Source organism: Mesoplodon mirus, assembly GCF_964341445.2.
Source record: "Mesoplodon mirus genome assembly, chromosome: 15".
Taxonomy (NCBI): domain Eukaryota; kingdom Metazoa; phylum Chordata; class Mammalia; order Artiodactyla; family Ziphiidae; genus Mesoplodon; species Mesoplodon mirus.
In genome coordinates, this window is record NC_138991.1 from 28975114 (window position 1) to 28987962 (window position 12849).

The 12849-nt window shown below is 38.7% G+C and overlaps 1 protein-coding gene across 1 annotated transcript in view; it reads left to right on the plus strand.

The window, feature by feature from the left end:
• Positions 1 to 12849, plus strand: part of TGM6 (transglutaminase 6) — a gene marked incomplete at both ends in the record, with an annotated part of 40460 nt that overhangs the window by 6602 nt on the left and 21009 nt on the right. The window contains 1 exon segment of the mRNA XM_082644507.1: positions 11975 to 12343. Coding sequence (XP_082500633.1) covers positions 11975 to 12343 — 369 coding nt within the window.

Sequence of the window (12849 nt, forward strand, 5' to 3'; positions counted from 1 at the left end):
TCACTTCATCCCAGCTTACCCTTCCCCCTCCCCGTGTCCGGAAGTCCATTCTCTACATCTGCATCTTTATTCCTGTCCTGCCCCTAGGTTCTTCAGAACTTTTTTTTTCAGATTCCATATATATGTGTTAGCATACAGTATTTTTCTCTTTCTGACTTACTTCACTCTGTATGACAGACTCTAGGTCCATCCACCTCCCTACAAATAACTAAATTTCATTTCTTTTTATGGCTGAGTAATATTCCATTGTATATATGTGCCACATCTTCTTTATCCATTTGTCTGTCGATGGGCATTTAGGTTGCTTCCGTGTCCTGGTTATTGTAAATAGTGCTGCAATGAACATTGTGGTACATGTCCCTTTTTGAATTATGGTTTTCTCAGGGTGTATGCCCACTAGTGGGATTGCTGGGTCATATGGTAGTTCTATTTTTAGATTTTTAAGGAACTTCCATACTGTTCTCCATAGTGGTTGTAACAATTTACATTCCTACCAACAGTGCAAGAAGGTTCCCTTTTCTCCACACCCTCTACAGCATATATTGTTTGTAGATTTTTTGATGATGGCCATTCTGACTGGTGTGAGGTGATACCTCACTGTAGTTTTGATTTGCATTTCTCTAATAGTTAGTGATGTTGAGCATCTTTTCATGTGCCTCTTGGCTATCTGTATGTCTTCTTTGGTGAAATGTTGATTTAGGTCTTCTGCCCACTTTTTAATTGGGTTGTTTGTTTTTTTGACATTGAGCTGCATGAGCTGCCTGTATATTTTGGAGATTAATCCTTTGTCCATTGCTTCATTTACAAATATTTTCTCCCATTCTGAGGGTTGTCTTTTCATCTTGTTTATGGTTTCCTTTGCTGTGCAAAAGCTTTTAAGTTTCATTATGTCCCCTTTGTTTATTTTTGTTTTTATTTCCCTTTCTCTGGGAGGTGGGTCCAAAATGATCTTGCTGTGATTTATGTCATAGAGTGTTCTGCCTATGTTTCCCTCTAAGAGTTTTGTAGTGTCTGGCCTTACATTTAGGTCTTTAATCCATTTTGAGTTTATTTTTGTGTATGGTGTTAGGGAGTGTATTAATTTCATTCTTTTACATGTACCTGTCCAGTTTTCCCAGCACCACTTATTGAAGAGGCTGTCTTTTCTCCATTGTATGTTCTTACCTCCTTTGCCATAAATTAGGTGACCATATGTGGGTGTGTTTATCTCTGGGCTTTCTATCCTGTACCATCGATCTATATTTCTGTTTTTGTGCCGGTACCATACTGTCTTGATCATTGTAGCTTTGTACTATAGACTGAAGTCAGGGAGCCTGATTCCTCCGGCTCCTTTTTTCTTTCTCAAGATTGTTTTGGCTATTCAGGGCCTTTTGTGTTTCCCTACAAATTGTAAAATTTTTTGTTCTGGTTCTGTGAAAAATGCCGTTGGTAGTTTGATAGGGATTGCATTGAATCTGTAGATTGCTTTGGGTAGTACAGTCATTTTCACAATATTGATATTCCAATCCAAGAACATGGTATATCTCTCAATCTGTTTGTATCGTCTTTGATTTCTTTCATCAGAGTCTTACAGTTTTCTGCATATGGGTCTTTTGTCTCCTTAGGTAGGTTTATTCCTAGGTATTTTATTCTTTCTGTTGCAGTGGTAAATGGGAATGTTTCCTTAATTTTTCTTTCAGATCTTTCATTGTTAGTGTATAGGAATACAAGAGATTTCTCTGTATTAATTTTGTATCCTGCTACTTTACCAAATCCATTGATTAGCTCTAGTAGTTTTCTGATAACATCTTTAGGATTCTCTATGTATAGTATCATGTCATCTGCAAACAGTGACAGTTTTACTTCTTTTCCGATTTGGTTTCCTTTTATTTCCTTTTCTTGTCTGATTGCCATGGCTAAAACTTCCAAAACCATTTTGAATAGTAATGGTGAGAGTGGGCACCCTTGTTTTGTTCCTGATCTTAGAGGAAATGGTTTCAGTTTTTCACCATTGAGAATGACGTTGGCTGTGGATTTGTCATATATGGCCTTTATTATGTTGATTCAGGTTCATTCTCTGCCGACTTTCTGGAGAATTTTTATCATAAATTGGTGTTGACAATGTTCATTGCAGCTCTATTTACAATAGCCAGGACATGGAAGCAACCTATGTGTCCATCGACAGATGAATGGATAAAGAAAATGTGGCACATATATACAATGGAATATTACTCAGCCATAAAAAGAAATGAAATTGCATTATTTGTAGTGAGGTGGATGGGCCTAGAGTCTGTCATACAGAGTGAAGTAAGTCAGAAAGAGAAAAACAAATACCATATGCTAACACATATATATGGAATCTAAAAAGAAAAAAAAAAGGTTCTGAAGAACCTAGGGGCAGGACAGTAATAAAGACGCAGATATAGAGAGTTGACTTGAGGACATGGCTGGAGGGAGGGTAAGCTGGGACGAAGTGAGAGAGTGCCATGAACATATATACACTACCACATGTAAAATAGATAGCTAGTGGGAAACAGCCACATAGCACAAGGAGATCACCTTAGTGCTTCGTGACCACATAGAGGGGTCGGATAGGGCGGGTAGGAGGGAGAGGCAAGAGGGAAGAGATATGGGGATATATGTATATGTATAGCTGATTCACTTTGTTATAAAGCAGAAATTAACACACCATTATAAAGCAGTTACATTCCAATAAAGAAGTTAAAAATAATAATGAAATAAAATAAATGGGTGTTGAATTTTGTCAAAAGCTTTTTCTGCATCTATTGAGATTATCATATGGTTTTTATCCTTCAATTTATTAATATGGTGTATCACATTGATTGATTTGCATATATTAAAGATTCCTTGCTTTCCTGGGATAAACCCTACTTGATCATGGTGTATGATCCTTTTAATGTGCTGTTGGATTCTGTTTGGTTGTATTTTGTTGAGGATTTTTGCATCTATGTTCATCAGTGATTCTTTTTTTGTGGCATCTTTGTCTGCTTTTGGTATCAGGGTGGTGGTGGCCTCGTATAATGAGTTTGGGATTGTTCTTCCCTCTGCTATATTTTGGAAGAGTTTGAGAAGGATGGGTGTTAGCTCTTCTCTAAATGTTTAATAGAATTCACCTGTGAAGCCATCTGGTCCTGGGTTTCTGTTTGCTGAAAGATTTTTAATCACTGTTTCAATATCAGTGCTTGTGATTGGTCTGTTCATATTTTCTATTTCTTCCTGGTTCAGTATTGGAAGGTTGTGCTTTTCTAAGAATTTCTCCATTTCTTCCAGATTGTCCATTTTATTGGCATATAGTTGTAGTAATCTCTCATGATCCTTTGTATTTCGGCAGTGTCAGTTGTTACTTCTTTTTCATTTCTAATTCTGTTGATTTGAGTCTTTTCCCTTGTTTTCTTGATGAGTCTGGCTAATTGTTTATCAACTTTATCTTCTCAAAGAAACAACTTTTAGGTTTTTTTTGTTTCTTTTGTTTGTTTGTTTTTTTGCCGTATGCGGGCCTCTCACTCTTGTAGCCTCTCCTGTTGTGGAGCACAGGCTCCGGACACGCAGGCTCAGCGGCCATGGCTCACGGGCCCAGCCGCTCCGCGTCATGTGGGATCCTCCCATACCAGGGCATGAACCCGTGTCCCCTGCATCAGCAGGTGGACTCTCAACCACTGTGCCACCAGGGAAGCCCTAGCTTTTAGTTTTTTTGATCTTTGCTACTGTTTTCTTCATTTCTTTTTCATTTATTTCTGATCTGATCTTTATGATTTCTTTCCTTCTGCTAATTTGGGGGGGTGTGTTTGGTGTTGTTGTTCTTCTTCTTCTTTCTCTAATTGTTTTAGGTGTAAGGTTAGGTTGTTTATTTGAGATTTTTCTTATTTCTTGAGGTAGGATTTTATTGCTATAAACTTTCCTCTTAGAACTGCTCTTGCTGCATCACATATGTTTTGAGTCCTCAAGTGTTTCTTGTCATTTGTTTCTAGGTGTTTTCTGATTTCCCCTTTGATTTCTTCATTGATAACTCTTGGTTACTTAGTAGCATATTGTTTACCCTCCATGTGTTTGTATTTTTTACAGTTTTTTTCCTGTAATTGATATCCAGTCTCATAACATTGTGGTAGGAAAAGATACCTGATACAATTTCAATTTTCTTAAATTTACTGAGGCTTGATTGGTGACCTAAGATATGCTCTATCCTGGAGAATGTTCCATGTACACTTGAGAAGAAAGTGTATCCTGTTGTTTTTGGATGGAATGTCCTCTAAATATCAGTTAAGTCCATCTTGTCTAATGTGTCCTTTAAAGCTTGTGTTTCCTTATTTATTTTCATTTTGGATGATCTGTCCATTGGTGAAAGTGGGGAGTTAAAGTCCCCTACCATTATTGTGTTACTGTCGATTTCCCCTTTTATGGCTATTAGCATTTGCCTTATGTATTGAGGTGCTCCTATGTTGGGTGCATAAATATTTACAATTGTTATATCTTCTTCTTGGATTGATCCCTTCATCATTATGTAGTGTCCTTCTTTGTCTCTTGTAATAGTCTGTATTTTAAAGTCTATTTTGTGTGATATGAAAATTTCTACTCCAGCTTTCTTTTGATATCCGTTTGCATGGAATATCTTTTTCCATCCCCTCACTTTCAGTTTGTATGTGTTCCTAGCTCTGAAGTGGGTCTCATGTAGACAGCACATATATATGGGTCTTGTTTTTGTAACCATTCAGCCTGTCTGTGTCTTTTGGTTGGAGCATTAAATCCATTTACATTTAAGATAATTATTGATATGTATGTTCCTATTACCATTTTTTAATAGTTTTCGGTTTGTTTTGGTAGGTTTTTTTCTCCTTTTGTGTTTCCCATCTAGAGAAGTTCCTTTAGCATTTGTTGTAAAGCTGGTTTAGTGGTGCTGAATTCTCTTAACTCTTGCTTGTCTGTAAAGGTTTTAATTTCTCCATCAAATCTGAATGAGATCCTTACTGGGTACAGTAATCTTGGTTGGAGGTTCTTCCCTTTCATCACTTTAAATATGTCCTGCCACTCCCCTCTGGCCTGCAGAGTTTCTGCTGAAAGATCAGCTGTTAACCATATGGGGATTCCCTCGTATGTTATTTGGTGATTTTCCCTTGCTGCTTTTAATATTTTTTCTTTGTATTTGATTTTTGATAGTTTGATTAATATGTGTCTTGGAGTGTTTCTTCCTGGATTTCTCCTGTATGGAACTCTCTGTGCTTCTTGGCCTTGACTATTTCCTTTCCCATGTTAGGGAAGTTTTTGACTATAATCTCTTCAAATATTTTCTCAGTCCCTTTCTTTTTCTCTTCTTCTCCTCGGACCCCTATAATTCGAACGTCAGTGTGTTTAATGTTGTCCCAGAGGTCTCTGAGACTGTCCTCAATTCTTTTAATTCTTTTTCCTTTAGTCTGCTCTGTGGCAGTTATTTCCACTATTCTGTCCTTTTTTTTTCTAAATTTAATTTTTATTTTATATTGGGGTATAGCTGATTTACAACTATGTAAATGTGTGACTTTCAGCTGTGCAGCAAAGTGAATCAGTTATACATACACATATATTCATTTTTTTTCATGATTTTTATTTTTATTTTTTATCTTAAAATCAGAAAGATGACTTTAATCTTATTTCTCAATAAAATAATAACATACATTTGTAAAGCAAACAATTTTAAGAATATTTCTCTAAAGGCTTTCTGGAATTCCTAAAAGAAATTCATCTATTTTAGAAAGAAAATTCCAAGGAATTATGGAAAACAATATAAAATTATGAAGTAGCCCCCTCTCTCTGCAGCACACAGTAATCATTCTGGTACAAACCACATTTTTTTTTTCTATACAGCAGGTTCTTATTAGTCATCAATTTTATACACATCAGTGTATACCTGTCAATCCCAATCTCCTAATTCATCACACCACCACCTCTACCCACCGTGGCTTTCCCCCCTTGGTGTCCACACGTTTGTTCTCTACATCTGTGTCTCAATTTCTGCCCTGCAAACCGGTTCATCTATACCATTTTTCTAGGTTCCATATATAAGCATTAATATATGATATTTGTTTTTCTCTTTCTGACTTACTTCAGTCTGTATGACAGTCTTTAGATCCATCCACGTCTCAACAAAAGACCAATTTCATTCATTTTACGGCTGAGTAATATTCCATTGTAAATACTTACCACATCTTCTTTATCCATTCATCTGTTGATCGGCATTTATGTTGCTTCCATGACCTGGTTATTGTAAATAGTGCTGCAATGAATGTTGGGGTACATGTGTCTTTTTGAATTGTGGTTTTCTCTGGGTATATGCCCAGTAATGGGATTGCTGTATCATATGGTCATTCTATATTTATTTTTTTAAGGAACCTCCATAATGCTCTCCATAGTGGCTATATCAGTTTACATTCCTACCAACAGTGCAGGAGAATTCCCTTTTCTCCACACCCTCTCCAGCATTTGTTGTTTGTACATTTTCAGATAAAGCCCATTCTAACTGGTGTGATGTGGTACCTCATTGTAGTTTTGATTTGCATTTCTCTAATAATTAGTGATGTTGAGCAGCTTTTCATGTGCTTCTTGGCCATCTGTATGTCTTCTTTGGAGAAATGTCTATTTAGGTCTTCTGCCCATTTTTGGATTGGGGTGTTTGTTTTTTTAATATTGAGCTGCATGAGCACTTTATATATTTTGGAGATTAATCCTTTGTCCATTGATTCGTTTGCAAATATTTTCTCCCATTCTAAGGGTTGTCTTTTCGTCTCGTTTATGGTTTCCTTTGTTGTGCAAAAGTTTTGAACGTTCATTAGGTCCCATTTGTTTATTTTTGTTTTTATTTCCATTACTCTAGGAGGTGGATCAAAGAAGATCTTGCTGTGATTTATGTCAAAGAGTGTTCTTCCTATGTTTTCCTCTAAGAGTTTTATAGTGTCCGGTCTTACATTTAGGTCTCTAATCCATTTTGAGTTTCTTTTTGCGTATGGTGTTAGGGAGTGTTCTAATTTCATTCTTTTACATGTAGCTTTCCAGTTTTCCCAGCACCACTTATTGAAGAGACTCTCTTTTCTCCATTGTATATCTTTGTCTCCTTTGTCATAGATTAGTTGACCATAGGTGTGTGGGTTTACCTCTGGGCTTTCTATCTTGTTCCATTGATCTATGTTTCTGTTTTTGTGCCAGTACCATATTGTCTTCATTACTGTAGCTTTGTAGTATAGTCTGAAGTCAGGGACTCTGATTCCTCCAGTTCCACTTTTTTCTCCTCAAGATTGCTTTGACTATGCGGGGTCTTTTGTGTCTCCATACAAATTTTAAGATTTTTTGTTCTAGTTCTGTAAAAAATGCTACTGATAATTTGATAGGGATTACATTGAATCTGTAGATTGCTTTGGGTAGTATAGTCCTTTTCACAATATTGATTCTTCCAATCAAGAACATGGTATATCTCTCCATCTGTTGGTATCATCTTTAATTTCTTTCATCAGTGTCTTATAGTTTTCTGCATATGGCTCTTTTGTCTACCTAGGCAGATTTATGCCTAAGTATTTTATTCTTTTTGTTGCAATGGTAAATGGGAGTGTTTCCTTAATTTCTCTTTCAGATATTTCATCATTAGTGTATAGGAATGCAAGAGATTTCTGTGCATTAATTTTGTATCCTGCAACTTTACCAAATTCATTGGTTAGCTCTAGTAGTTTTCTGGTGGGATCTTTAGGATTGTCTATGTATAGTATCATGTCATCTGCAAAGAGTGACAGTTTTACTTCTTCTTTTCCAATTTGTATTCCTTTTATTTCTTTTTCTTCTCTGACTGCCATGGCTAGGACTTCCAAAACTATGTTGAAAAATAGTGGTGAGAGAGGATATCCTTGTCTTGTTCGTGATCTTAGAGGAAATGCTTTCAGTTTTTCAACATTGAGAATGATGTTTGCTGTGGGTTTGTCATATATGCCCTTTGTTATGTTGAGGTGAGTTCCCTCTATGCCCACTTCTGGAGAGTTTTTATCATAAATTGGTGTTGACTTTTGTCAAAAGCTTTTTCTGCATCTATTGATATGATCATATGGTTTTTATTCTTCAATTTGTTAATATGGTGTATCACATTGATTCATTTGCATATATTGAAGAATCCTTGCATCCCTGGGATAAATCCCACTTGATCATGGTGTATAATCCTTTTAATGTGTTGTTGGATTCTGTTTTCTAGTATGTTGTTGAGGATTTTTGCATCTATATTCATCAGTGATATTGGTCTGTAATTTTCTTTTTTTGTAGTATCTTTTTCTGCTTTGGGTATCAGCGTGATGGTGGTCTCATACAATGAGTTTGGGAGTGTTCCTTCCTCTGCAATATTTTGGAAGAGTTTGAGAAAGATGGGTGTTAAGTCATCTCTAAATGTTTGATAGAATTCACCTGTGAAGCCTTCTGGTTCTGGACTTCTGCTTGTTGGAAGATTTTTAATCACAGTTTCAATTTCATTACTTGTGATTGGTCTATTCATATTTTCTGTTTCTTCCTGGTTCAGTCTTGGAAAGTTATACCTTTCTAAGAATTTGTCCATTTCTTCCAGGTTGTCCATTTTATTGGCATACAGTTATTTGTAGTACTCTCTTAGGATGCTCTGTATTCCTGTGGTGTCTGTTGTAACTTCTCCTTTTTCATTTGTAATTTTATTGATTTGAGTCCTCTCCCTCTTTTTCTTGAGGAGTCTGGCTAATGTTTTATCAATTTTGTTTATCTTCTCAAAGAACCAGCTTTTAGTTTTATTTATCTTTGCTGTTGTTTTCTTTGTTTCTATTTCATTTATTTCTGCTCTGATCTTTATGATTTCTTTCCTTCTGCTCACTTTGGGTTTTGATTGTTCTTCTTTCTCTAGTTCTTTTAAGTGTAAAGTTAGATGGTTTATTTGAGATTTTTCTTGTTTCTTGAGGTAGGCTTGTATAGCTATAAACTTCCCTCTTAGAACTGCTTTTGCTGCATCCCATAGGTTTTGGATCGTCGTATGTTCACTGTCATTTGTCTCTAGGTATTTTTTGATTTCCTCTTTGATTTCTTCAGTGATTTCTTGGTTCTTTAGTAACGTAGTGTTTAGCCTCCATGTGTTAGTGTTTTTTACGTTTTTTTCCCTGTAATTCATTTGTAATCTCATAGCGTTGTTTTCCGAAAAGATGCTTGATATGATTTCAATTTTCCTAAATTTACTGAGGCTTGATTGTGACCCAAGATGTGATCTATCCTGGAGAATGTTCCATGCACACTTGAGAAGAAAGTGTAATCTGCTGTTTCTGGATGGAATGCCCTATAAATATCAATTAAATCTATCTGGTCTATTGTGTCATTTAAAGCTTCTGTTTCCTTATTTATTTTTATTTTGGATAATCTGTCTTTTGGTGTAAGTGAGGTGTTAATGTCCCCCACTATTATTGGGTTACTGTCAACTTCCTCTTTTATAGCTGTTAGCAGTTGCCTTATGTATTGATGTGCTCCTATGTTGGGTGCATATATATTTATAATTGTTATAGCTTCTTCTTGGATTGATCCCTTGATCATTATGTAGTGTCCTTCCTTGCCTCTTGTAACATTTTTTATTTTAACGTCTATTTTATCTGATATGGGTATTGCCACTACAGCTTTCTTTTGATTTCCATTTGCATGGAATATCTTTTTCCATTCCCTCACTTTCAGTCTGTATGTGTCCCTAGGTCTGAAGTGGGTCTCTTGTAGACAGCATATATATGGGTCTTGTTTTTGTATCCATTCAGCAAGACTGTGTTTTGGTTGGAGCATTTAATCCATCGATATGTATGTTCCTATGACCATTTTCTTAATTGTTTTGGGTTTGTTTCTGTAGGTCCTTTTCTTCTCTTGTATTTCCCACTTAGAGAAGGTCCTTTAGCATTTGTTGTAGAGCTGGTTTGGTGGTGCTGAATTCTCTTAACTTTTGCTTGTCTGTAAAGCTTTTGATTTCTCCATTGAATCTGAATGAGATCCTTGCCAGGTAGAGTAATCTTGGTTGTAGGTTCTTCCCTTTCATCACTTTAAGTATAGCATGCCACTCCCTTCTGGCTTGTAGAGTTTCTGCTGAGAAATCAGCTGTTAACCTTATGGGAGTTCCCTTGTATGTTATTTGTCATTTATCCCTTGCTGCTTTCAATAATTTTTCTTTGTCTTTAATTTTTGCCAATTTGATTACTATGTGTCTCGGTGTGTTATCCTTGGGTTTATCCTGTATGTGACTCACTGCGCTTCCTGGACTTGGGTGGCTATTTCCTTTCCTGTGTTAGGGAAATTTTCGACTATAATCTCTTCAAATATTTTCTCGGTTCATTTCTCTCTCTCTTCTCCTTTTGGGACCCCTATAATGTGAACGTTGTTGTGTTTAATGTTTTTCCAGAGGTCTCTTAGGCTGTCTTCATTTCTTTTCATTCTTTTTTATTTATTCTGTTCTGCAGCAGTGAATTCCTCCATTCTGTCTTCCAGGTCACTTTTCCGTTCTTCTGCCTCAGTTGTTCTTCTATTGATTCCTTCTTGTGTAGTTTTCATTTCAGTTATTGTATTGTTCATCTCTGTTTGTTTGTTCTTTAATTCTTCTAGGTCTTTGTTAAATAGTTCTTGCGTCTTCTCCATCTTTGCCTCCATTGTTTTTCCAAGGTCCTGTTTCATCTTCACTATCATTATTCTGAATTCTTTTTCTGGAAGGTTGCCTATCTCTACCTCATTGAGTTGTTTTTCTGGGGTTTTATCTTCTTACTTCATCTGGTACATAACCCTCTGCCTTTTCATCTTGTCTATCTTTCTGTGAATGTGGTTTTTGTTCCACAGGCTGCAGCATTGTGGTTCTTCTTGCTTCTGCTGTCTGTCCTCTGGTGGATGAGGCTATCTAAGGGGCTTGTGCAGGTCTCCTTATGGGAGGGACTGGTGGTGGGTGGAGCTGACTGCTATGCTGGTGGGCAGAGCTCAGTAAAACTTTAATCCACTTGACTGCTGATGAGTGGGATGGGTTTCCTGTTGTTGGTTGTTGGGCCTGAGGGAACCCAACACTGGACCCTACCTGGGGTCTTTGTTGGGGCCAATGGCGGACTGTGGGAGGGCTCACGCCAAGGAGTACTTCCCAGAACTTCTGCTGCCAGTGTCCTTGTCCCCACGGTGAGCCACAGCCACCCCCGCCTCTGCAGGAGACCCTCTAACACTATCAGGTAGGTCTGGTTCGGTCTCTCCTGGGGTCACTGGCGTTCCCCTGAGTCCTGATGTGCACACTATTTTGTGTCTGCCCTCCAAGAGTGGAGTCTCTGTTTCACCCAGTCCTGTCGATGTCCTGCAGTCAAATCCCGCTAGCTTTCAAAGTCTGATTCTCTAGGAATTCCTCTTCCTGTTGCCGGACCCCCAGGTTGGGAAGCCTGACGTGGGGCTCAGAACCTTCACTCCAGTGGGTGTACTTCTGTGGTATAAGTGTTCTCCAGTCTGTGAATCAACCACCCAGCAGTTATGGGATTAGATTTTGTTGTGATTGCACCCCTCCTACCGTCTCATTATGGCTTCTCATATGTCTTTGGTTGTGGGGTATCTTTTTTGGTGATTTCCAGTGTCTTCCTGTCAATGATTGTCCAGCCCCTAGTTTTGATTCTGGTGTTCTCGCTAGAAGGAGTGAGAGCATGTCCTCCTACTCCACCATCTTTGTTCAGGCTCCTAGAGGCTTTTGATGACAGCTTTCTGGGGATGGTTGGAAGGTGCTGCCAGCAGGCAATGGGACAGATGAGATGACAACTCTGGAATCCTAGGCACACCAAGAAATCCAGGGCTCTGGATGGGTATGGAAATTCATCAGGCACTTTTGGAGCCCATGCTTTCATTTGCTGATCAGACAGAAGGCACACTTTGGTTTCAAAGAGTGCTTTCACTTCCTCCTTGATCCAGAAAGTGGGTGGAAGTCAGGACAGCTGAAGTGGACCCCTCTCTACTGCTGGCCCTCTTGCATCTTGGTCAGGTCCTTCCCCACAGCAGGGTCCCAGCAGCTCAGGGTTGGTCTACCAGGTCTGTAGCTTTTCCCTTTCTCCAGAGCTGAGCTTCCTGGGGGTGGCTGGGTCTCCTGATTCCCTCTCCTCTCTGCCAGGACCCCAGGCTTCTGAGGCCCTCCGCACCAAAGCTGTGTTCCAGACATTGGAGCTGGAGGAGAGCAATGCCTGGATGGCAGTGAAGGAGGCTCAGATGGAGAACACCATGACCATCAGCCTCACCAACCCTCCCGATGCTGTCATTGGCTGCTACCAGCTGAGCACCAAGGTTTCCTCTCACCGCAAACACAGTAACCGGAAGCTGGATGAGTTTGTTCTGCTTTTCAACCCATGGTGCCCAGATAGGAGCTCCTGAGTCCAAGGCTGAGGTTTTCCTGGAAGCTGTCCTTCAGGAAGGCCTGGGAGGCAAGTTAGGGACAGGGAGATGAATGCCAAGAGCTTGGCAAGAGCAGGCCCGGGAGGAGACAGGCATGGGACAGAGGAAGCTGGTAGCAGATGTTCCAAACCTGCCGTGACAGAGGGGTAGGTATTAGTGGGTTCTGATGTATGGAGGCCAGTGGGCAAGGAGGGAGCCTAATGGCAGGAAAGGCCTAGGATTGGGTAAGAGCCAGGTTTCAGCGGCCAGACAGCCTTGGTTTAGTCCCAGCTTTGCTAAGTTGCTTCCCTCTGAGTCTTAGTTCCTCACCTGTAATATGGGAATAACAGTGCCTACCTCTTAGTGTTATGGTGAGAAACTATAGAGCTAATGTTTGTAATATGCAAGGCACATCTTAAGGAGTACTGAGGTCAGTATTCTTACTAAGGGGTAAGTCAGTAAGCAGTAGCCTGGATCAGTATTCTTATTAAT